The sequence below is a fragment of the Dermacentor andersoni genome, chromosome 5 (assembly GCF_023375885.2).
Source record: "Dermacentor andersoni chromosome 5, qqDerAnde1_hic_scaffold, whole genome shotgun sequence".
In the NCBI taxonomy this organism is placed as follows: Eukaryota; Metazoa; Arthropoda; class Arachnida; order Ixodida; family Ixodidae; genus Dermacentor; species Dermacentor andersoni.
Genome location: NC_092818.1, coordinates 1363308 through 1390411, shown reverse-complemented (window position 1 = coordinate 1390411; position 27104 = coordinate 1363308). Strand labels below are relative to the sequence as shown.

Sequence of the window (27104 nt, the reverse complement as noted above, 5' to 3'; positions counted from 1 at the left end):
TTAACCTTGTGTGGCTAGCCAGCCTTGGTTATGCTGTATTTGGTTATAGCAGCGATGTACGGCTGGCGTTGGCAGGGTTTCTCTAGCAGCAACTTCTGTCACGTCCCCCTGTTGGGCTCCATGGTGGGTGGTCGGCATCCCGGCCGAAAACCCAACTGTACCTATGGAAAACGCGTTTCCTAAACTCCCTGATCGCCCTCAGAAACGAGGGCGCACCGAAGAAGTCTTTCAGCTTTTCGGACGGCAAGTCCATAATTTTCCTCGTTTTCACGTGATCCACTCAGAAAAACCAGCTAAACAAGTGCGAACAATCTCGCCGTTCCTTGTATCGAAGACTTTAACCAAAGTGTTTGGTCCAGGATATAAGGCGTCGAGGATGGCTAGCGGTGACCTCCTCTTGGAGCTCCGCGATCAGAAGCAATTTGAAAAACTGCCTAAACTAGTATCATTTGGAGAGACCCAAGTAGTAGTAACCCCGCACCGCACGATAAATACCTCCCGCAGCGTTGTCTCGGACGATGATTTGCTGGAGCTCACTGAGGCTGAGCTCTTGGAGGGTTTCAGCGAACAGAATGTTATTAGTGTCAAAAGAATTAAAATGAGACGAGATGGCAAAGAAATCCAAACCAAACACTTGATAATCATCTTCGGTTCGAGTGTCCTGCCCGAGTCAGTCGAGGCCGGGTACATCAAGCTCCGTGTCAGGCCGTACGTGCCCAATCCTCTTAGATGCTTTAAGTGCCAAAGGTTTGGCCACAGTTCACAGAACTGTCGAGGCCGGCTGACATGTGCCAAGTGCAGTGACAATGAACATTCCTCCGAAACATGCCAGAACACTCCACATTGTGTCAACTGTGATGGTGAGCATGCCGCATACTCGCGGTCCTGCCCGTCTTGGAAAAGAGAAAAAGAAATTGTGACAATCAAAGTCAAAGAAAACTTATCTTTCAAGGAGGCACGTAGGCGGGCGTCATACCTGCCTAAGAGCAGCTTTGCCGATGTGACGCGTCAGGGGGCAGCGACACAACGGTTTCCGGCGGCTGTCCGACCCACAAGCAGTGAGTCGGCAGTTACGCCACCTGCCCCCGCGGCGGTTGCAGCTAGCGCTGCTCCGTCACGCCAGCAGACGGGGCCATCTACCTCCGGGCAGGCGACCTCGAAGGTCTCTTCCAACGTGCCGAGGCCTTCACGTCAAGCAAAGCGCTCGGAAGAGCGCGTGTCCAGCGCCTCGCTAGAGGCGATGGACACAACCACCAGCAAGACGGCGCCACCAGTGCCTAAGGAGCGGCGAGGATCTCTCGATCGCTCCAAAAGAGATAAAACTCCCGTCACGGCGCCTGCAAAGCGCCGGTGAACTAACCTTTCCTTTCCTTTCCAGAACACACAGTATCCAACTCTATCAAAATGGATACACAAATTATGCAATGGAATGTGAGAGGTCTCATCCACAATCTTGACGACGTAACAGAACTCCTACACAAACTTAATCCAAAGGTACTGTGTGTTCAGGAAACGCACTTAAAAGCTACACAGACAAATTTTCTCCGGTCACACATTATTTTTCGTAAAGATCGTGACGAGGTCAACACCTCATCCGGCGGTGTAGCGATAATTGTCCATAAAACTGTTGCTTGCCAACACTTGCCGCTTCGGACGTCCCTCGAGGCAGTTGCGGTTCGCACAATTCTTTTTAATAAGTTAGTAGCCGTCTGCTCTATCTACATACCTCCAAACTATCACATGAGTAAAATTGAATTCCACGAACTTATTGATCAACTTCCAGAGCCATTTCTTATTGTCGGGGACTTTAATGCGCACAACAGTCTCTGGGGAGATTCCAGGACTGATTCGAGGGGTCGACTGATCGAATCCTTTCTTGTTACGTCCGGTGTGTGCCTCTTTAATAGGAAAAAACCCACCTACTATAATGTTGCGCATAATTCATACTCCTCCATAGATTTAGCACTTGGATCTTCCATACTTTTCTCTTACTTGGAATGGAATGTTATAGAAAATCCATTTGGGGTTGACCACTTTCCGATAACTTTAAGCTTACTAACACGACACGACACTCGTCCACAGGTACGTCGCTGGAAACTTGACTCCGCTGATTGGAAGCGTTTTAAGGAATCTACTTACTTATCACAAGATTTTATACGCGATTTTAGCATGGATAACGCTGTAGCATATTTTACCGCTTTTATTATCGATGCAGCTGAAAAGTTCATTCCACAAACAAATGGTCACTCATCTAAGAAACGTGTTCCTTGGTGGAATGAAGACTGCAGGGATGCACGAAAAAGACAAAATAAGGCGTGGGGCAGATTGCGCCAATATCCTACGGCGGAAAATTATATCGAATTTAAACACATCAAGTCACAAGGACGGCGCACAAGACGGCACGCTAGAAGAGCAAGCTAGGAGAGGTTTCTCTCAGGCATCAATTCCTATACCCAGGAGGCTAAAGTATGGAATGGGCTGAGAAGGCTAAAAGGGCAGCAGATCAACCCATTACCTTTGATTGATGAGCGAGGGAATACCTTGGAAAAGCAGGCCGATGCCCTTGGATTGCATTTTGCACGTGTATCAAGTTCCATAAGCTATTCACAAACATTCGTTCAATATAAGCAAATAGCCGAACTTCAGTCAATAAACCGTAAATGCAGACCAAATCTACTGTACAGTGCTCACGGAATGAAACGCGTCAATTTAGGGCTAAGTAATTCGCATACTTTCGTTTCAACTGGCTGCAGTTCGTGTCACATTGACGTAATTCTGGCGTGTACACTTACATCGGAGTCCTCGTCACCTTTGGTGACCGAATTCCTAACGACATGGCATGGTGCTCTCGCGTACTTTGCACATATGTAGGGTTCTACTAAATGCTCCGTGTCCCATTTCATTCCGTGAGCACTGTACAACTGTCCTTTTAATATTGCCGAGCTTAGAGCTGCGTTGAGCTCGTGCATGAGCTCTGCACCTGGAGTTGACAAAATCATGTATGACATGATTAAAAACCTACACACTGATACACAGATGACACTTCTGGCACTTTTTAACTCTGTTTGGGCTGCTGGATACCTCCCATCCTCATGGAAAGAAGCTTTAGTAGTGTCGGTCTTGAAACAAGGCGAGGACCCATCCGACGTTTCAAGTTACCGTCCAATAGCACTGACAAGTTGCTTATGCAAACTGTTCGAGAAAATGATAAATCGTCGTCTTTTACGTTTCCTTGAATCGAATAAAATGCTTGACCCTTATCAGTGCGGCTTCAGAGAGGGTAGGTCGACTACTGACCAGCTCGTACGCATTGAGGCAGGCATTCGCGACGCCTTTATCCATAAGCAGTTCTTTCTTTCTGTTTTCCTAGACATGGAAAAGGCATATGACACGACTTGGACAAGAAACTGGGGTGCCGCAAGGAGGGGTATTAAGCTGTACCCTTTTTATAATCAAAATGAATTCCTTACGGTTATATATACCACAGGGCATGTTTTATTCGGTGTACGTAGATGACGTGCAATTGGGTTTCAAGTCATGCAACCTTTCTATATGTGAGCGACATGTCCAGCTTTGCTTGAACAAAGTGTATAAATGGGCAGAGGAAAATGGCTTTAAACTGAATCCTGTTAAAAGCTCATGTGTACTTTTCACGCGAAAACGAGGCTTATTTGCAGAGCCCAGCCTAGAACTACATGGACAGCACATACCAGTTGTCGCACAACACAAATTTTTAGGAATCATATTAGATTCAAAACTGACCTTCATTCCACAGTTAAAGCACCTAAAAGAGAAATGTCTAAAAACAATGAACCTTCTTAAACTTTTATCACATAAAACATGGGGCAGCGACAGGAAATGTCTGATGAACGTTTACAAAAGTCTCATGCGCACGCGCTTAGACTATGGGGCCATAGTATATCAATCTGCCAGTCCAAGCGCCTTGAACATGCTTGACCCTGTTCACCATTTAGGTATCCGCTTGGCGACCGGTGCCTTCAGGACAAGTCCTGTAGAGAGTCTCTACGTTGAAGCTAATGAGTGGTCGCTTCATCTTCAGAGGTCATACTCTAGTTTCATGTACTTTCTAAATGTGAACGCAAACCGCGACCATCCCTCTTATGTGAGCATAAATGACGTGGCATTTGCACTGCTCTTTAGTAATCGACCTGCAGCAAGAGAACCATTCTCTCTGCGCATTAGAAAGCTTGCTGAGGAAATGCAAGTTCCAGTTCTTCAGCAAAACCTAAGGGTCCTAGCTAAGCCATTGCCGCCATGGCAGTGGAAGCCCATAGAATGCGATATATCATTCGTAGAGGTGACGAAACACGCCCCACAGGCACATATTCGAATGCACTTCTTGGAACTTCAATCGGAGTACTCGTGCATAGAGTTTTACACTGACGCTTCTAAGTCACATGCCGGAGTGTTTTTTGCTGCAATCAGACCATCCTTCTCTGAGGCCGATGGACTGCATCCGGAAACAAGCATATTCACCGCAGAAGCTTATGCAATTCTATCTGCTGTTAAAGAAATCAAGAAAAGAAAGTTGCGCAAAGCCATCATATACACAGACTCTCTAAGCGTCGTGAAAGCCCTACTGTCCCTCGGCGATCATCGAAACCCTGTACTTACTGAGCTTTATTCCATTATTTGCACATCGTACATGTCTCAGCAGCAAGTTATAATATGCTGGGTACCTGGACACACGGGCATTGAGGGTAATATGCTGGCTGACCAAATTGCCACATCAATAGCTTCACAAGATATACATTCTACCACTGCACTACCTGCCTTAGACCTAAAGCCTTCAATCCGAAAGAAACTCAGAAGCCACTGGCAGCGCTTATGGGATGCTGAAACAAATAATAAGCTTCACTTGATTAAGCCAAAACTGGGTTATTGGCCCCCTGCAACAAAAACACAACGAACAGAAGTCCTATTCTGTCGTCTCAGAATAGGACACCCATATGCCACACACAGTTTCCTGTTAACTGGAAATGAGCCACCATCCTGCGGTAGATGCGGTGAAAGGCTCACCGTCCTCCACGCCCTCCTGGAGTGTCGGGAAGCCGAAACAGAGGAAAAAACACTTTCCGCTAGCATACCGGCATCACATCCCCTTTCATCCTGCAATGTTTCTTGGTACAGAACCTTTGTTTGACACCAGAGCAGTCCTAAGCTTCTTAAACGATGTTGCCTTACATGTTGTTAGCCCTACGAATTTGTAGCACATCCTCTCTCCAGAGGATGCCGCTGCGATAATTTATTCTTGTACAGCACATGCCTTCAAGCCCTTCCGTTTCAAGGGCTCTCTAAGGCAACAGTGCTCCTTGCAAACGTTTGCCTACATGTATTTTAACATATGATCAATCTATCACAATGTATCCCTTGTGTTTTTAGTAGTACTCACTAGTCATTGCCATCATTTTATTACAGATAGCTTTTATGCACTTTACAGAGATCGCTTTTAGGCCCCTTTACAGCTACGTCACAGTAACTCGCGGAACTCATCTACCCACTGCAAACTCATCAACACTGACCTGGCGCTCTTTGGCCATAATTGGCCCTTGCGCCATAAAACAACAAATCCATTCCACCATGTTCGGTTTCCGCGCAGGCCTGTCCACACAAGATGTGTTACTCCAAATTAAGGAAGAAGTCCTCAGCAACGTTTCCCGCAGCGGCGAACACGTCCTACTAGCAATCGACATCAAAGGGGCTTTCGACAACGTCGGCCACCAAGGAGTATGAAGGACGGGACGTGTCCTGTCCTTCATACTTGTGGTTGCATGTGATTGCGCTGTAACAATTTTTATGTCAGGTGATAGAAAAATGTGCGGAATATAACCAACCTTTATATATAGTTTTCATTGATTACGAGAAAGCGTTTGATTCAGTCGAAACCTCAGCAGTCATGGAGGCATTGCGGAATCAGGGTGTAGACGAGCCGTATGTAAAAATACTGAAAGGTATCTATAGCGGCTCCACAGCCACCGTAGTCCTCCATAAAGAAAGCAACAAAATCCCAATAAAGGAAGGCGTCAGGCAGGGAGATACGATCTCTCCAATGCTATTCACAGCGTGTTTACAGGAGGTATTCAGAGACCTGGATTGGGAAGAATTGGGGATAAGAGTTAATGGAGAATACCTTAGTAACTTGCGATTCGCTGATGATATTGCCTTGCTTAGTAACTCAGGGGACCAATTGCAATGCATGCTCACTGACCTGGAGAGGCAAAGCAGAAGAGTGGGTCTAAAAATTAATCTGCAGAAAACTAAAGTAATGTTTAACAGTCTCGGAAGAGAACAGCAATTTACAATAGGCAGCGAGGCACTGGAAGTCGTAAGGGAATACATCTACTTAGGGTAGGTAGTGACGGCGGATCCGGATCATGAGACGGAAATAATCAGAAGAATGAGAATGGGCTGGGGTGCGTTTGGTAGGCATTCTCAGATCATGAACAGCAGGTTGCCATTATCCCTCAAGAGAAAAGTGTATAATAGCTGTGTCTTGCCAGTACTCACCTACGGGGCAGAAACCTGGAGGCTAACGAAAAGGGTTCTACTCAAATTGAGTACGACGCAACGAGCTATGGAAAGAAGAATGATAGGTGTAACGTTAAGGGATAAGAAAAGAGCAGATTGAGTGAGGGAACAAACGCGAGTAAATGACATCTTAGTTGAAATCAAGAAAAAGAAATGGGCATGGGCAGGACATGTAATGAGGAGGGAAGATAACCGATGATCATTAAGGGTTACGGACTGGATCCCAAGGGAAGGGAAGCGTAGCAGGGGGCGGCAGAAAGTTAGGTGGGCGGATGAGATTAAGAAGTTTGCAGGGACGGCATGGCCGCAATTAGTACATGACCGGGGTTGTTGGAGAAGTATGGGAGAAGCCTTTGCCCTGCAGTGGGCGTAACCAGGCTGATGATGATGATGACTGGAAGCTGTTAGACAAAAAGCATTCAATCCATCGTAGTACATTTTGGTCGATGTTAAGTTTACTTAGTTTGTGAAGAAGCAAGCTGTGAGAGACATTGTCAAATGCTTTGGAAAAATCTAAATAGATGCAGTCAATGATTATCAATTACAATGAATTGCCTAAAGTTCTTAAACAGTGCAGATTCAGAACTGAATATTGCAAGTGAGGCAGTACAGCTAGAAAACAAGGGATACATATTTGTCAATTACAATCAATTGCCTAGAGGTTTTAATCTGTGTTGATTCTGAACTAAAATTTGCAAGTGAGGCATTACAACTAAAAGACAGGGGATGAGTAATTGCCATTTACATTGAATTGCCTAGAGGTTTTAAACTGCTTATTCAGCACGGAAAATTGCTAGTGAGGCTACTGCCTCACTAGCAATTTAGAGCTAGAAACAAGCTATGAATAATTATCAATTACAGTGAATTGCCTAGAGTATTTAAACTGTGTTGATTCTGAACTAAAATTTGCAAGTGATGCATTACAACTTGAAGACAGGGGATGAGTAATTGCCATTTACATTGAATTGCCTAGAGGTTTTAAACTGCTTATTCAGCACGGAAAATTGCTAGTGAGGCAGTAGAGCTAGAAACAAGCTATGAATAATTATCAATTACAGTGAATTGCCTAGAGTATTTAAACTGTGTTGATTCTGAACTAAAATTTGCAAGTGAGACATTACAACTAGAAGACAGGGGATGAGTAATTGCCATTTACATTGAATTGCCTAGAGATTTTACACTGCTTATTCAGCAGGGAAAATTGCTAGTGAGGCAGCAGAGCTAGAAACAAGCGATGAATAATTATCAATTACAGTGAAATGCCTAGAGTTATTAAACTGTGTTGATTCTGAACTAAAATTTGCAAGTGAGGCATTACAACTAGAACACAGGGGATGAGTAATTGCCATTTACATTGAATTGCCTAGAGTTTTTAAACTGCTTATTCAGCACGGAAAATTGCTAGTGAGGCAGTAGAGCTAGAAACAAGCGATGAATAATTATCAATTACAGTGAATTGCCTAGAGTTATTAAACTGTGCTGATTCAGAGCTGAAAGCTGCAAGTTAGGCAGTACAGCTAGAAAACGAGAAATGAGTAATTATCAGTTATAATCAATTGCAGTGTTTTTCAGCTGTGCTAATTCAGCGCTGAAAATTGCAAGTGATGCAGTACAGCTAGAAAACAAGGGATGAGTAATTATGTCTTACAGTGAATTGCCTAGAGTTTCTAAACTGGGCTAATTCGGCACTGAAAATTGCAAATGATGCAGTACAGCTAGAAAACAAAATATGATTCATTACCATTTGCAATGAATTGCCTAGAGTTTTTAAACTGTGCTCATTCTGCACTGAAAATTGCAAGTGAGGCAGTACAGCTAGAAAACAAAGGATGAATGATTATCAGTTATAATGAATTGCCTAGAGTTTTTAAACTGTGCTAGTTCAGTGCTGAAAATAGCAAGTGAGGCAGTACAGCTAGAAATGACAGGATGAATGGTTACCAGTTGCAATGAATTGCCTAGAGCTTTTAAACTGTGCTAATTCAGCACTGAAGATTGCAAGTGATTTAGTATAGCTAGAAAACGAGGGATGAATATTTATCAATTACAATGAATTGCCTAGAGTTTTTAAACTGTGCAGATTCAAAACTGAAAATTGCAACCGAGGCAGTACAGCTAGAAAACAAGGTGCCGTGTCGCTAGCCAAGCGACACGGAGGCTACACCAATGCCGGTTGCATGCCGATAACAACCTTTATTCCTGTGAACGTAACTTATATACAAGAGCGCTGTGGTGCCATCACTCGCATGTGACCTGCGTCACATCGGCAGTGCCATCTGTTGCGAAGGCACGACACTACATCTAGCCCTCCCTCAACAAGAGAACGCAGGTTATATACACACAACCAAAAAACCGTCACTGCCAACTAAATAATTGCGCTAACAAATTTATAGTAAAGTCACTGGTGGCGATGGCCTAATAAAGTCACTGCAATCAGTAAGTTCATTGCACATAATCCCTGAACTTTGCTGGTGGTCTTCACTCCCGTGTAGAATGGCGCAGCACTGACTCCACTGGCTGATTAAGGTTTCCCGATTCGCCACCACTATCAGCACACTGTCCAGAGGTCACGGTTCCAGCTAGTGGGCTCCCTGGTCGTGTAGGTGGGCTCGGCGTGCAAGAGGCAGTTTATCAGACCCTAATAGTGCTATCAAGTTTCGTAGGGTAAAGGAAGAACTGCGCGTAATTACGAAATCGGCAAAAGATTGTTTTTTGAATGTCCAGTTAGGAAATCTTCTAAAAGCTAATACTCGCAAATTTTGGCGCTCTGTCTTGCCAACAGAGTCTACATTGGCATCTATAATCGTCAATGATGAAACAACTAATGATCCGTTAGTAATAGCTGATGCTTTTAATGCCTACTTTAAGTCTGTGTTTTCATCAGATACCCACGAAGTTCCATCCTTTGACCCTCCTAAAGTGACAACTCCGATTACTGATATCATGATTAATGAGCATGGTGTACTGAACCTAATACTACAGTTTGACACTAAAAAATCAACCGGTCCTGATGGTGTACCCAATTCTTTTCTCGTTCGTTATTTATTGTGGTCTGCTTGCTACCTAACCATCATCTCTCAAAAATCCCTCAATACCGGCATTGTTCCATTCTCATGGAAGTACATCCATTATTCAAATCTGGTAATAAGCAGCTCTTATGTAATTATAGACCTAGTTCATTAACATCATATTTATGTAAGATGCTGGAGCACATAATTCACAAACATATAGTGGAATTTCTGGAATCTAATAACATGCTTTCTAACTTACAGCATGGTTTTAGGAAAGGTTTCAGCACCTTAACACAACTAGTTGAATTCTCACACGACATCCTCTGCGCCCTTGATATCGGCACCCAGGTCGACACTATATAGATTTTTCCAAGGCTTTTGATACTGTACTGCATTCTAATCTCTTAATAAAGCTTAACATGATCTTGAAAAATTCTCACTTGGTTAGTTGGATTGCCAGTGTCCCTTCTCATCGGTCACAATTCGTGTGTTATAATTCAACTAATTCTTCTTCTGTTGGCGTGTCATCTGGTGTTCCCCAAGGGTCGGTTCTTGGTCCTTTACTATTTCTACTATACATTAATGACTTAACTCGAAACGTCACTTCACACATACGCCTTTATGCGGACGACTGTGCTGTGTATCGCGTGATTAACACACCAGAAAATCATTTTGAACTAAATTCCTCATTTGTCAGCTTCTGTACCTGGTGCAACACTTGGCAAATGAAAATAAATTTTACTAAAACTGTGATAATGTCATTTTCTAATAGTGCCTCTCCTTCATTGACCAATTACACTTTCAACAACTTATCCTTGCACAGGGTCTCAGAATACAAGTATCTTGGCGTCATATTTACCACTAACATGTGCTGGTCAAAACACATTATTTCATTTGCACTAAAGCAATCCGGAAGCTCAGGTATTTGAGGCGCAATTTCAACAATTCTCCAAAGGAAACTAAGTTACTAATGTATAAAACTTTAATTTGCCCAATCCTAGATTATGCTTCTCCTGTCTGGAACCCTCATAAGCAGTGCAACATTGACTCCATTGAGAGCATACAACGAAAATCTATTAGCTTTATATATCGTCGCTATGATCACTGTTTTTCACGCTCTCATGCCTTATCTTCTTTGAACCTAACCCCTTTATCCATACGCCGTCACATTCAGTCATTGAAGTTTCTGCATGGCATCGTCAATTTTTCTTATCGTGTCTCACGTCCCATACACTATTCACTTCCACGAGGCACTGCAAACTGTTACGAAATCATTTAATCATGCGCAACTACTCCTCTTAGGTGACTTTAACTTTCCTGATATAACATGGTCCGAACCAGCCATAACACTGTCTAAAAATAACCTTGAATGTAATTTTCTTAACACATGCCTCACCTTTGGTTTGACGCAGCTAGTGTCTACCCCAACGCGGAAAAACGAACAGTGCTCTAACATACTCGACCTTATCTTAACATCCCATCCCGACAGTGTTTCTTCTATAACACATCTACCAGAACTAAGTGATCACTCGGTACTACATGCAGAATTATCCTGGCAGCTACCTCATTGCAAAAAATCAAAAAAGAAAATAACACTCTACGATAAAGGTGATTACATCAGCATCAACAATGCACTAACCGAGTTTTACAACTGGTTCATTATAGATTTCCCGAAGCGCACAGTAGACGCCAACTGGACGCTTTTTAAAAATAAAATGATCGAACTCACTACGACTTACATACCAACCATCATTTTAACAGAGCGACCTTCGTCCCCATGGTTCAACAACACATTAAAACGACTAAACAATAAAAAGAAAAGATTGTTTCGTAAAGCCAAGCGTTCCAATACCGCTCCGGCCTGGGAAAAATATTACGTCACTGAAAAGGAGTTTGATTCCTCAGCCGCAACAGCTAAACGAACCTTCTACTCAACTACACTCCCTAACATGCTGCAAAACAATCCCAAACAATTCTGGAAATACATTAACCCAAATAACCGTAAACCATTACTATTATATGATAACGATAATAACCGTGTCCCAGACCATAAAGTACCTGAAGTACTAAACTCTGTCTTCTCTTCCGTGTTCACTTCTGAACCTAACACTGACCTCCCAGACTGTCCTTACCTCAACAACCCAACGATGCCTGACATAATAATCGAAGCCCATGGTATCACCAAGCTAATCGAGTCCCTCAAATTAACATCCTCAGCCGGCATCGACGGCATCAATTCCAAAATGCTTAAGAACACCGCGCACATCTCTAGTGTATTTTTGTGTCATATCTTTCAGCAATCATTATCATCTGGAGTGGTGCCGCAAGACTGGAAAATAGGTAAGATAATTCCAGTACCAAAAAAAGGATCATCATCATCGTGCCACAATTACCGTCCAATTTCCCTCATCAGTGTTTGTTCTAAACTAATGGAGCATATAATTTATTCTCATATTGTAAACTTCCTAACATCCGCTAATTTCTTTAATCCAAATCAACACGGTTTTCAGAAAGGCATGTCCTGCGAGACTCAACTAGCCCTATTCGTTAATGACATCAGCTCGCATCTTGATCAAAACATACCCATAGACGCCCTCTTCCTAGATTTCCAAAAAGCTTTCGACAAGGTTCCTCATGAACGGCTCTTTCTAAAACTATCATGCCTTAATCTTAACCCTCGTGTTCTCCAATGGATACGCAACTTTCTCACTAACCGTCAACAGTTCGTTTACGCTAACCAATGCTCGTCTACCTTATCACCCGTTATCTCTGGCGTGCCACAAGGCACAGTCCTGGGACCACTACTCTTCTTAATATACATTAACGACTTACCTATAGGCTGTTCTTCCAAAATTCGTTTATTTGCCGATGACTGTGTAATCTATCGTCCTATTACTAACGACGCTGATTCTCACGCCCTCCAGTCCGACCTTAACGTCATTGAAACTTGGTGTAACAATTGGCTAATGTCCCTCAACGTCAAAAAAACATCACTACTTACTTTCCATCGTCGCCAATCATTTATGTCAGCTAATTACACTATCGCCGGTTCGGAAATATGTGCTGTGACTTCATATAAATACCTAGGCGTTAACTTGTCCAATAACCTCAGTTGGTCCTCACACATTTGCAACATTAGCAATGATGCCAATCGTGTACTAAGCTACCTGCGCCGTAATCTACGTCTTGTCCCGCACTCAGTAAAACTACTCGCATACTTAACAATCGTTCGACCCAAACTAGAATACGCATGCTCAGTATGGGACCCACACCAATCTAACCTGGCAACAGCACTAGAATCCATACAGAATCGTGCAGCAAGGTTCATTCATTCTGACTACTCTTACCACACTAGCGTTACTAAACTCAAATCATCTCCGAAACTTCCAACCCTCGAGCAGCGCCGCAAAACAGCAAGACTGTGCCTCTTTTACAAATTTTATCACTCACTACTTCATCAGACCGACATCACGCCTGCGCATCGCACTTCATCCCGTCATGGCCATTCAAAGGCTGTTTATCCCCCTCCAGCTCGCACCTCCGCTCATCTTAACTCTTTCTTCATTCAAACAGCGAAAGACTGGAATCATCTACCTTCTGAAGCGGTGCACCACTCCAGTCATTCATCGTTCAAGGCATTTATTGAAAATATTATGTAAATATGCCCACCCCTCATGTAAAACCCCAAATGGGGTATTTGAGGTACCAATAAATAAATAAATAAATAAATATATATTCGTTCAGACATTCCTCGGTCAAGTAGGAGTCACCATAGCTTTAATATTAAGCCTTACTTTGCTCGATCTAATAGATTTAAATACAGCTTTTTCCCACGTACTATTGAATTCTGGAACTTCAGTGGGGCTTCAGCCTCTCTCCCCCGAAATTTTTTCGTGCTGTCCATGCACCGCCGACCAAAGCAACCCCCGGTGCCGGAAATAATTCTTTATTTTGTCTAGAATGTCTTTTTTACGCTTGAAAAGAGATTTCATTGCAAACTCTGCTGGATTTCGCGGCAACGCCCGTTCACTGGGAGTCACATACCGCAAGCAGCTCCATCTGAGCACAAAGTTTCAAGAGCGTTTTGATGGCGAACGGGCTCGCCGCGGAACTGCGCGGAGGCCGCGAAATCTACGGAGCGCATGGATGTCAATTCCGAAACTGTATGGTTATAGAGACAGAGCAAATTATAAATGAAAGGTAGGGAGGTTAACCAAGGACTGAGCCCGGTTGGCTACCCTACACTGGGGGGGAGGGAAAAGGGGAGGGAAAGATTAAAAGAAGAAGATAAAGTTCTCATAAGCTTTTGATGTGAAAGGTGCATTGACATTTCCAAAGTTGTGCTTTATATATTCAATTGTGGAAGTTTGTGGATTTAATGTTGTTATAAACATTTGACGCCAAAGGTGCATTGACTTTTATAAAGTCTTAGATCGGCACATAACAACGAGACAAGCCGAATCAACACACTATCAGACAAGTTGACAAAGCACGCAGCGAGGTCCGATGAGACGAAGCGTTGTGGTGGTTCATTTGTACCGTCATGTCGCATAAAAATATAACATGTTTTTTCATCTACATCAATGCATCCGTGTCAAGACACTAAATCCAGCCAGGGTAACTACGTCCTTATTTATTTTTTATACTTTAACATTTATTCATGAGGGCGCATTGAGCCTCTGCAATTTTTTTTTATTCTCTCTACCCGTGAGCTGCCAGAGCCAGCCAGGCGCATGCATTTTTCTCGTGTTGCCCCGACCACTGCATGGCGCACTTTGGTGCGCGTTTGGATTTCTCTGGCCGAATGGATTTTCGCCTGGCAGAGTTTCGCATGCCTTCTGGCTAGCAGACGAGAAAAAGAAACAATGGTCGCTCACCACCGTCACTGTGAGGACTCGACAGATTGCACCGTGTTCGGTTGAGCGCAACCTCTCCTGAAAGTCTTGTCTCGCCGGTGTAGGATACTGAGCACTATGCGTATGGTTCTCGGTGGACCAAGCGTCTCCCGTTTTCTTCGATATTCATTCGGTAGACACATTAGGTGCCCAAAGTAGGCATTATATTGTGACCAACATACTCTCCTTTGCATTTTCTATTTCATTTCGGTGCCCCCACCCCACAAAAGGAAAAAAAAAACATTGTTGCAGCGCAGCGAATTGTCGCATGATGAAAGTTTGATTTTGTTACTTCTTTTGCGGAAAGTAATTGGCCAAGAGACGTTTCAGCGCTTATTATGTTATTGCGATAGCAATTATATGGACACTCCAAGCGCATTCCTGCTGTCGCCGTTGCCCTCATGTTTCGTATGAAAAGGGGGGGGGGGGTGGAATCGGTGAGCCGACGATGGTGGTTCAGTCTTGTGTGCGCATGGAATAAAGCGGAGAGCGAGCGCGCCGCCTTCCGTCGCGCGCGATACATCGGGGGGAGTGGATGGAATGGGGGCAGGATATAGGATTCTGTGAATCTGTGGTTGCGCAAGATGTTTGTTTGCCTTGTTTGACGCATTATATGCAGTGAATTTTTCTTAGATACGTAGATTTATTGGAGACTTATACGTATAGTTAGATATCTTGTTGCGAGGTTTTGTGTATACGTGCAGTGAACTTTCTTTCCAGTGACACTTTTTTCCCCTTTATTTAAGCATTTGTATATTCCATTGTATCTTCGCATTTCTAATGAACGAAGGCGAGTCAAGTGAAAGTGAGCCAACCCACCCTGCGCAATAACGGTTCGGTTCATTATCTGCGAGGCATGCGCATAGCACACAGGCATCTCTCATTTACAAAAGTGACATGCAGGTGTGAGGGTAAATGTTCTTTAATGCTCTCATACACTGGGTTGAACGTGGTTGCGTGATGTAATGGACGCTTCAGAAGTTGAGCAGCGTGGTGCCGTGATGTTTTTGATAGCTGAAGGTGTTTCCCAAAAAGAAATTAGTCGCCGTATGGCTGCCATGTACGTTGAACATTGCATTTCATTGGCCACTGTGAAGCGTTGGAGCAAATGGTTGAAAGAAGGACGTGAAAGTTGCAGAGACGATCCAAGACTGGGCCAAAGCCATCGTGCAATCACCTCCAACAAAACTGCAAAGGTTGATGAGCTGATGAGACAAGAACGGAGGATAAGCATCGTTGAACTGGCACAGCGTGTGAACATCAGGCACGGTTTGGTTCACGCCATAATTCAGTTAACATCTCGGTTATCGGCTCTTGTGTGCGCAATGGACGCTCAAGATTTTGAACGACCGCGAGAAGACGGAGCAGTTCTGCGCTGCCTTGACACGTCTGATCCAGTATCACAATGAGGGTGACGACTTTGTCTGCAATTGTGATCGTAGACGAACCATGATGCCACTACTACGAGCCTGAAACATGACGGCAAAACTTACAGTGGAAACATTCGAATTCACCATCCCCAAAGAAAGCAACGGCCGTCATTTCCGCTGGAAAGGTGCTGTTGATTTTTTTTTTTTTTTTTCAATCGTTGGGGTTTCCGACATTGCGAAATGCCGGATCGGCTGCATGTCACAATCAAGAACCAATGACGTGGAAAATTGAAGAATGAGATCATCTTGTTCAACAACCTGGCTATGGTGTTGGGCTGCTGAGCACGAGGTCGCGGGATCAAATGTCGGCCACGGCAGCCACATTTCGATGGGGACGAAATGCAAAAACACTCGTGTACTTAGATTTAGGTGCACGTTAAAGGAACCCAGGTGGTCGAAATTTCCATAGTCCTCCACTACGGCGTGCCAATGAGAAAGTGTTTTTGCACATAAAACCCCATCATTTTATCTTTAATTGTTCCACGACAATGCCCGTCCCCACGTCGCTGATGTGGTTAATACAAAACACACGAAGTTCAAGTGGGAAACGCTGCAACATCCGCCATGCAGCTGAAACTTGTCGCCTTGCGACTTCCACATTTTGGGACAAATGAAAAGACACCTCAAGGGAACCAGATTCGTGTCGGACGATGACGTGAAAGAGTCAGTTGCAGACTTTTTGAAGCAGCAATGCAATGAGTTTGATGAGACTGGAATCACGCGACTCGTTAGTCAATGGGACAAATGTCTAAATGCTCATTGAGACTACTTTTAAATAAAGTACCCCATTTGTCATATATTTGCATTGGCTCACTTTCATTTGACTTGCCCCCGCATATTTTGCAGAACAACTTTATATACGTGCTCTCTGTTCGGACAAAGTTTCGATGCAATTACTCGCGATACATGACCGGTGGCAGCTGCTCCTGCGTAATACATTGGAATAAAAGACAGCGTCATTCAGATTTTTCACTGGCCCTTTCATATGTGCAAAAACGTCAACAAGGTTCTTGAATAACACTTTCATTAACATATTTGTCCTCAACTTATTCATTTCATGGCCTTTACATTTTTCATATCAGTGACATGCACTGCTTTGCTGGTTTCTAACTGATATAGTTCTAAAGTTCGTGTGATGTTTTCTTTACTTATGAAATAGGCAAAACATGGAAGCTTTGATATTAGTTATTTAGGGCACAATTTTTGGCACATACGAGTACATTTTTTAAATGAAAAAATACATATTTTACTTGTTTTGACAGAGCGTAGCATTCAAGAATTCGTTTGCAGCATCTTTAGCAATGGCAATACCGTTATTATTCATGTAATTGATCCCTCGACAAATTGTTTAAGAGGAAGCTTTAGCTCTGGCCCAACTCCTACGCGGCCTAGTCAAATACATGTAAAATGCAAAAACGCTTTTCTAAGATAACCCCTGGATCGCTTTTAATGAAAGTTGTTGCATTTGAGAGAGCAAGATAAATTCTAGTATCTGCTGGAAGTGGAATTTCGATTTAGGGCCTGAAATTTGTTTAAGATATTTTGAAAAATTCCAAAGTGCGGAAGAAATAGAAGCACGACGTTTACAAACTAATAGCTCTGCATCAAGAACAGATATCACGGTTCTGTAAACGGCATCTAAATTTGGCATGTCAAGTTTTATCTTACATGAATTGATTACGTGGTGTACAAGGGTTCTGCAAAAGCCGTATTTCCATAATACTAAATTTTTTTAGATTCATGTGTAACATATAAATTTTGTCCGCTGTAAATGTACTATTCAATGCAATTCACACAATTGTGATATTATTTTTCATTGTTGAGTTTTAAATGTGATTGTATCATGTTCTGAAAATTTGCGAGTTTTGCCAATTTTTAATAAGGAATTGACAACCTAAATGAAAAATTCGAGACGAGAAGTCAGTAGAATTTCGGTTTTTCTTTTAAATGCAACAGACCTCGTCAAATTTGGTGCAGTGGTTGCCGAGAAAAACGAATTCACCTTCTACTTGTAATTAGATAGCAGCACCCGAGCTAAAGCTTCCTTTTAAGGAGGAGGCCAAGCAGCAACGTGAGCCCCCCCCCCCCCCAAATGAAATTTCTGGCTATGCCACTGCCCGTAACTGCTGCTGAATTCGGTGCACTGGACTGGTGAAGGCCTCGGATTCATGTTGGGTCCACTCACGCAGAAGTGCTATCTGAACAGCATGATCGAACGTCAGTTTGTCACCCTCGAGCAGCAATCTCTCCCGGAGCCGCGGGCATGTGACACCGGCTACAAACTGCTCACAGATATTTTTGTCAGTTTGAGTGGCAAAATCGCAAAGACCTGCCAACTTGCGAAGTAGTCCGTGACAGGCTACTCCTGCAGTTGGCGACCCTCATGGAATCGAGGGCGTTGCAGGCGAATGTTGCAAGGGTTGTCGAAATGCCTTGTTAGCATCTCGAGGGTCACGTCGTACTCATCGGGTAAGCGTGGGGGTTCTTCGGTTGTGTCGTGCGGCAGCGTCTGCGTCCCGGCAGTTGTGGCGGTTTCCGTCATGGCGACTGCAGCGCTCGGTTGCCCTATCTTGCTTTGCAGCGTACTCGGCGGAAGCGCGTCGAAAATTCGCTGTCCTTCGGTGCCCAGACAGTGCAACAAAAGAGCTCGGCGGCAGGGTTCGGATAGTTTGGTCGCTCCGGACGCCAGTAAAAATGTCTCAAATAGGCGTATCCAGCGGGGCCATGGTACAGCTGGTGTGCCAGGGGTGTCAATGAATGGGGGCGGTGGCGAAATCCCGGTGGAAAACATCCTCGTCACCAGATTGTCGTGTCGCTAGCCCAGCGACACGGAGGTTACACCACTGCCGGTTGTATGCCTATAACAACCTTTATTCCGGTGAACATAACTTATATACAGTAGCGCTCTGGCGCCATCAGTCGTATGTGACCTGGATGGATGTTATGAGCGTCCCCTTTGGAACGGGGCGGTGGGTTGCGCCACCAAGCTCTTGCTATTATACTGCCTAATGTCCTACCTAGGTTAAACAATAAAAAAGAGAAACACTATGAACTACCCCACCCAAATTTTCTGATCCCGTATTTCGAACTGTGCTTTTGTACGTCTGTTTTTTGTCGTTTCCCTACTTTTCTTCCACCAATCCTCCAATCGCCCCTTACTAATGCCTATTGCGGACATGTTTACTTTTCCACTGCTCTAGCTGAACCCGAGTGCTTCAAGGGGGCCTGTGTCACGTCAGCAGTGCCATCTGTTGCGAAGGCACGACACTACACAAGGGATGAATATTTATCAATTACAATGAATTGCCTAGAAGTTTTAAACTTTGTTGATTCAGAACTAAAATTTGAAAGTGAGGCAGTACAGCTACAAGACGGGATGAGTAATTACCATTTACAATCAATTTCCTAGAGTTATTGAACTCCTTATCCAGCACGGAAAATTGCAAGTGAGGCACTAGAGCTAGAAACAAGGGATGAATAATTATCAATTACAGTGAATTGCCTAGAGTTTTTAAGCTGTGCTGATTCATAGCTGAAAGGTGCAAGTCAGGCAGTACAGCTAGAAAACAAGGGATAGTAATTACCATTTACAATGAATTGCCTAGAGTTCTTAAACTGTGCAGATTCCGAACCTAAATTTGCAAGTGAGGCAGTACAGCTAGAAAACAAGGGATGACCATCCTTAAAAGTGTGGGAGACTCGTAACAATATTTCCTTCGAAAAACAACTGCAGGATATGAACGAGAAGAAAGGGGGTAAATCGAGGGGCCCGATTTTTATTAGTCATATCATAAGAAGCCAACAAACAACAAGCCAACAAGGAACATATTGAATGTAAAACTAGGACCAACATTCACATCAGTGGCTGCACTACAAGCTTGTGCAATTGGCATGAACAGATGCAATGCATGCTGCGCAACTTGCAGAGTTGCATTACGTTGCTAGAACTTCTCTCAAGGTTTCCAGGGGTGCTGTTTCCGAATAGAAGTCATGGGGTAGAGGCTGTCGTTTTAGGGAATATTTACTGGAATAGCTTTTGTTTCTTTTTCTGAAGTTTCTTGAGGAGGTGGTGTTGGAATAGGTCTAAGCAGTGCATGACGGACAAAGGTGAAGAGAGCTTAGTGTGTTTGTCCTACATTGAAACATGCAGTACTAATTCCCTGCGCCTGTTGCAGTTTCAGCCTAGATGAACCATTCTCTGATCTATCTGTAATGCTTATTTACACATAGCAGGCTTGTGCATAGAGTAAAGCAGTATTCAAATAAATGCACGTGGGTGGAGTACTTAATGGACACCAGGGCAAAAATAATTGGAAGAGAATGACATTATCATTGCTATTATCAATAATGCTGTTTCTCTTACAGGGCCTTGGTGTTCAAGTTCGGGCGAACTGAAGACCTGTGGGGCTGAGTCAGCCTGAAAAGTGTCACAGGGGCTGCATAATCTCAGTCACAAAAATTGTTAATAAGAAATTGTGCTTAAATGTTAGCAACTATCACCACGCTTTTTTTCATTCTTCAGTAACGTTGCTTTGGCATCGATTTTTGTCTTCTCTGGTTTTTCTGTAAACATTGTTTAATAATGTATGCTCTGATTTAGTGCATATTACCTCAATACTACATTGTTTTGTTAATACTATCGGATTGTATTGTATGCTTATAGGATTTAGTGTATGTAAGCTTCTTGTCCTTTAGATTGACCTGCAGTGTAAATCTACAAGCCTCATGGCAATCTCTACCTCCTTTTATCTTTAAGAGAGAGTTAGCATGTGTTATGTTTGCATCAAGTTTTTTGTAATGCTTCACAGCCAATATAAATTTATATTGTTAATAGCTTGCTTTGTGGAAAGGCAATGTTGCCTTCAGATTTTTACTACTTGAGTTACCTGCATTACTTGGTGAAATTTGGATGCATAACTTTAATGTGGTAGCACTTTGTCTTCTCACATTGGCTTGATTTGTGACATAAGCTATTGCCATTTGACCTGTGATTTATTATATGTGATTGTTGGGAAGGGCTTAAGTCCTAAATAAATGGTGTGCTCTTGAGTCTCTTAGGTGTGATTTAATTAGCCTGTTGCAAGAAGGGTACTTTGCACCATGCTACATTCTTGTGGGTAAAGATTGACTGTGTGGTTTTAAATATTAGGAAGAGGCACTCTATCAATTCTGGTGCACCAGCAGCAGACAAAAGATAAAGCACCGAAGAGTAACATTAGTAGGGTTGTCTGTTTATTTGCCTGATTTTTCAATGGACATTACTCTGCTTGGCTGTCTCTTTCATAAAATATACTTTAACCATGTTCCATGTTACTCACTTCTCACAGAACACTCATATTTCTTCACGCAATGGCCACCAGTTCAAAGATTGTCTAATTATTGTGCTAATGTATTACTTTCTTTTAACCAACCACTACCACGACTTTAACCACCTTCCCACCAATAGCACCTTCATCATCGAAGACAATTTAAAGACTGCCATTTCCACTGCTTTGATGATGTGAAACAATGGTATACCCAGTTTTGCCCATAATATTACTATCCCTGAGAGTTCAGAAATGAAATTATTGCCCCCAACGACAAAAATTGTCATGGCTTAGATTACTGATCACTATCCATGCTTTCTTTTGTTAGTTCCCCTGGTCCAGCAAGTGTGGACTGGCATTGACTGATGTCAGGCACTCTAAGTCGATTTGCCAGTGAAAATGAAATGTAGTTAAAAAAGGCATACACAGCTAACAGCAAATTCCTGCCTCTTTCAGATAAATTTACTATGTTGTGGCAGAAAAATGATACAGAGAAGTATTTCAGAATGTTACACACCATATACTAACATTGATCAAAAACTGCTTGTTTCAGATAATTTGCTGAAACATTTAGTGCCAAAATAATAAACGAAAAAAATTTACATGGAGAATCTCCTTTAAGAGTTATCTAAATGATGCGTAAGCATTTGCTACTAATCACCTCTTGTTTCATTGTTTTATGCAGCTGTGTTCGGTGTAATTGCGAAAAACACCCCAAAAGAATTGTGAAACGGAGAAGCATGGATGCAACACCGAATAACTGAGACCAACCAGCATGAGACGACGAAGAGGAGAGTACAGTCGACTCCCGTTAATAAGAAGTTCACGGGGACCACAAAAAACTTCGAATTAAGCGAACTTCCAATTAACCACAAAACACAAAAACAGCACTGTATTTGTAGTGAAATCGAGTATTTTCTCTAAGAAAAATAGTCGGTCATCTTGCTCTGCTTCTTCTTGCCGGATCGTGTTGCTGAAAGCAAGTTCTGCAGGCTGTAGATGTGGCGGAAGGCTGCTTCCGCGTTACCTTCAGCAGCAAAGAAGCGCTGCATGAGAGCACGGACCGCAGCTGCATTGGCAGCCTTAGGTTGCGGCTCGTCTTCAACGTCATCGTCGTTTTTCTGGGTCGCTTCCTGGGACTGAATAATCTCCACAATTTTGTTATCTGTCAGCGCACCGCACATTTCGACCGCCTTGTCTACGGCGACGTAATCTTCAAAATTTATGTCCCCGAGAGCATCACCAAAATCAGTGCCGTCAAACTCGCTTGTTGACGCTTCCTCTGATGAAATTGCAGAGGCATCCTCCGAAGAAGCTGCCACAAAACCGCAAGCCCTGAAGCAGTTTGCGATTGTTTCTTGCTTCACATGATCCCATGCTCGCGCTAACATGTGGATGGCACTGAGCAGGCTCACCTTGTATGTTGCGGAGTTATCCATACACAAAATCATGCGCTAGAGGAGGTGCCGCCTGTACAGGACCTTAACATTCTTGATGATGCCTTGGTCCATTGGCTGCAAAACAGCTATTGTGTTTGCAGGCAAAAATGTGAGGTGTATTGCACTCAAGGCTGGCACATTCATGTGAGCACTGCAGTGATCGACAAGGAACAACACCTTGCGGTCCAATTTGGCTATCCAGCTCTTGAAGATTTTAGCCGTCATCCACGCTTTTTTGTTCGGCTCATAGTCCAGAGGCAGCGTTGTTACGTTTCGCCTACGACGCGCGGTATAGCCGCCGCGGATGCCACGGATGCCGGGGCTTCGTTCAAAGCGGCGGACATTTTGGCCCGTTCAGCGCTGCCGCAACGCCTCCCCGCCAAGCGCGTCCAGGCATGTTTCAATGCCACGTGTCTTTGTGTGGGCGTGTGTGTGTGTGTGCATGTTGGTGCCCACGCTTGTCAAAGCGCGGCAGCCGAGGAGAGGAGCTCCCCCAACTGTGAAGCGAGGAGGTCTGACCGGCGCCGGCCCGGCGGATGCGTCACCTTCTAGTCTCAACGTGCCCGAGCACCGCCGTCACGTGGCCTCATCCCAAGCCGTTCCTTCTTGCCCTCGACTCCGAGAGTATAAAAGCAGCTGCCCCCGGATGCCGAGAGAGGCTCCGATTTCTTCTGTCGAGTAACGTGCTCTCCCGTCTCTCCACTTCGTTCGACCTGACCGCCCGCTCTTTTGCAATGCTAGAATGAACAAGTTGTTCTGTTAGCAGTCGACTCATGCTTTGCCAGGACCTTCGGATGCTTCCAGTTGTGCCCCAGGCCGCCAGGCCAACGCTACCCTTGGGGCTTGCGACCCATTTGCAACAGCGTCTTTAAAACAGAAAAGAAATGCTGGGCTTATGCGTTTTTGCCAAGAAGAAAATTTCAAGCAAAGAGCGCTCTGATTCCTTAACTTTATTTCATTCTTTTTCGAGCAATAGTCTCCGAACGCCAAACTTGGCAATTGGTGGTATCATCTTACCTCAATAAGCATTTGTCAGCACTTTCCGTGACTGACCCGTTTGTTGTGCCTAACTCGGAGGCAGTTGTAAAGTTTCTCTTGCAGCAGAACCCGGCTTCGTGCTTTGGTTTTAGCATAGACGTGGTCGATTTATTCTATTCCCTTCCCCATAATCAACTACTGCAATGTGTTCAGAATTGCATCTCAGACCAAAACAATGAGTGCGCATTCCAAAATAATTGTGGCATTTCAAGTGGATCTTTCATGGAACTTTTATCCTTTTATTTAGAGAATACCTATGTAATGTGGGAAGATAAGGTATTCAAGCAAAAGTCGGGGGTGTGTATTGGTGCAAAAATTGCCCCAATACTTAGTAACATTTTTCTAAGTTATGTTGACAGAAAAATAGAGAATGACTTAAAGGGAAGGTTTATTCGAATTTTTCGGTACGTGGACGACTTCCTAAATATAGTTAAGTCTAAGGGTGCTGAGTGTGTGCCTGCCTATCCAGATTCTGTAATTGTGGCTGGTGCTAATAAGATTATAAAAACGCTGAAATGTTCAAAACAGCCCAAAGAAAATGTCGCGGGGAAAAAAGTTGTTGTCATGCCTTATGAGCACGCGTTGTCACATCGTTTTTAGAGAGTAGGGGCCAAGTATGGTGTGAGGGTTGTTTTTTCTGCTCCGATGAAGCTGGGTAAATTAGCGGCAGCAGTTCAGAGGAAGCAGGAAGGCGTTAAACGGAATGCTGCTTGCAAGGTCAATCATGTCAATAAGTACATCAGTTGCAAGAAGGGCGCTGTCTACCAAATTCCTTTATCTTGTGGCCAAACTTACATAGGCCAGACAGGCCGTTGCATCAATATTAGACTAATGGAGCATGCCAATTCATTAGACAAAAAAGACACTAACCTGGCAAAGCATTGCAGTATTTGTTAATGCGTACCTTTCTTTGACGATACAAAATTGTTATTTTTTCATAGTGACAAGACTACCAGAGAAGTCGCGGAAGCATTTCATATCATCAGAAAATCTAATAGTTGCGTTAGCGAAACATCTTTAATCTTGTCAGCGAAAGAAATGGCATTGCTGCATAAAGGGTAGATTGTTAGGCAGGTACAACGCGTGCGAATGTTGGCAGTCCGATGTTTGTATCTGATCATCGATTTATGACCGGGCACATGCGTGCCCAGTTTTGTACGTATAAATGTTGACTTCTTACTTCAAATAAATCAGTTGTAAATTCAGCGCCGTGTTTGTCTCCTCCTCCTTCTGGTCCTGTCATTTTGCGCTGTTTGAATTTTATAGTTACCATGCAACACCAACTCGCCCAATCCGCTGCCCTTCTACACGTAGTGCGGATGCGAGTGAAAGCAGTCCGACCGAACCTAAGGAGACGGCGGCAGCCGAAGCCGAACGCAGAAAGCGGTTCGAGACGAGGCAAGCGCGCGTGTGTTATACGTGCCAGAAGCCGGGTCACTTTTCGGCGCAGTGTCTGGAAACAAAAACAAAAGTTGTGTTTTTGTCATTATGCAGCACTGACGAGAACATGAAGCTTCTCGAGCCTTGCATGCGAGACCTCCTCGTGAACGGGAAAGAGTGCCGAGTGCTTCGTGATTCCGCAGCTACAATGGATGTAGTTCACCCCTCTTACGTAGAACCCGATATGTTCACGGGCGAGTGCGCATGGATCAAGCAAGCCGTGGAAGCTCATAGCGTGTGTCTGCCTGTAGCAAAAGTGCTTATTGAAGGACCTTTCGGTGCACTTGAGACGGAGGCCGCAGTCTCATCTATGCTGCCCCCCCAGTACCCGTACCTATTTTCGAACAGGTCCGATCACCTCCTGCACGAGAAGGGGCTTTTGTTTGGTGAGGCTAGCGTTCAGGCCTTAACCAGATCGAAGGTTCGGGAGCTCGCTGCAAAGGCGGTAGTTGCGGGGCCGACGTTGTCGAACAATGAAAAAGGGTCAGAGGCGCAGCAAGCTGATATTCAGAGCACGTCCGAACTAAACAAAAGCCTGTAGTGTTGAAGGCACCAGATACTGGAGAGAAAATGCCCGACACGGGAAAGTTAGAAGAGCTATCTGCAGATTTGCTCATCGCGCCTACATCAAACGGACTTAATAGGTTGCTAAAAGTCAGCCGGTCGGCTTCGATAGCCGAGCAAAAAAAGGATGGCAGCCTAGAAAACATACGCTGCAATGTCAAGGAAGGTATCGCCAAGAAAAATGCTCGTTTTGTGCAAAGAGGTGGGGTCCTGTACCGGAAGTATCTAGACCGCAGGGGAGTGGAGTTCGATCAGCTGATCATGCCTCAGTGCTACCGTCAGGATCTGTTGCGCTTGTCGCATGGGGGTTCGTGGTCCGGACACCTAGGAGTTAAGAAAACTAAGGACCGTCTCTTGCAAGAGTACTATTGGCCAGGGTGTTTTCGTGACGCAGACCACTTTGTGAGGACATGTGACACCTGTCAGCGGGTGGACAAACCAGGGGACAAATCGAGGGCGCCGTTGAAGTTGGTAACTATCATTACGGAGCCTTTTAGACGGCTCATTATTGATACAGTGGGACCTCTGCCGGTAACAGCCACGGGGTACAGACACATTTTGACTGTGATCTGCCCAGCCACAAAGTTCCCTGAAGCAGTGCCGCTTAAAGAACTCAGCTCAGTTGAGATAGTCAATGCACTACTGTCCATATTTGCGCGAGTTGGTTTTCCTGCGGAAATCCAGTCAGATCAGGGCACAGTGTTTACTAACGCTTTGACGACGCCCTTTCTCGAAAGTTGTGGGGTAGAGCTGTTACACAGCTCAGTGTACCACCCACAGTCGAATTCCGTTGAGAAGCTCCACTCCGTCATGAAGCGCGTGTTGAGAGCATTGTGGTTTGAACAACAAACTGACTGGGAGCTGTGTCTGGCTGGGGTGATGTTTGCATTGAGGACCGCGCCGCATGCGGATACGGGGCTTTCGCCAGCTGAGCTAGTCTACGGTCGCTCGCAGCGGTCTCCGCTTCGCATGCTTCGAGGCGGATCACTGCCCTCTCCAATGGCTGCAGACCATCTTTTCCAAAAATGGCCGCCTCCTGCGCTGGAGCCTCGCTTTGCAACAATATTCCTTTGAGGTGCGTTACAAAAAGGGGAGTCTCAACGGTAACGCCGATGGCTTAAGTCGAAGCCCTTAACGTAGGAATCAGCCTCAGAGTTGTTTTTTTACTGATGTTTTTCTTCCTGAGGCAGGATTTTTAATATATTGCTTTTGTTTAGTGTTTCAACGTCATGACGTGCTTTCTAGTGCATTTTTCCCATTTGTGGACGTGTTTTGAGTGCTGCTAAACTACTGTAAGGAACTAGGCAGTAGTATAAAGGGGGAAAGAGCCTGGCATGACTTAGCGAGGGTTGTGCCGTGCTTGCTGACTGAGCGGTTGAGTTTCGGCGTAGTTTTAACGCTTGCTGGGAACGAGAAACAAAAATGACAACTC

General features: G+C 44.2%; 1 protein-coding gene across 5 annotated transcripts in view; it reads left to right on the top strand.

The window, feature by feature from the left end:
* LOC126529887 (transmembrane protein 50A) overlaps positions 1 to 20934 on the top strand; it is a 205725-nt gene extending 184791 nt beyond the window's left edge. For 3 of the 5 annotated variants that reach the window (XM_055070084.2, XM_050177349.3, XM_050177350.2), the window contains one exon: positions 20251 to 20934. In XM_055070084.2, the coding sequence (XP_054926059.1) occupies positions 20251 to 20306 (56 nt within the window). In that variant the 3' untranslated portion in view covers positions 20307 to 20934. Of the gene's footprint in view, positions 1 to 19085; positions 20230 to 20250 lie in introns of those variants that run through there. The other 2 variants (XM_055070083.2, XM_055070086.2) reach the window with 2 other exon arrangements.
* Positions 20935 to 27104: the final 6170 nt, after the last annotated feature.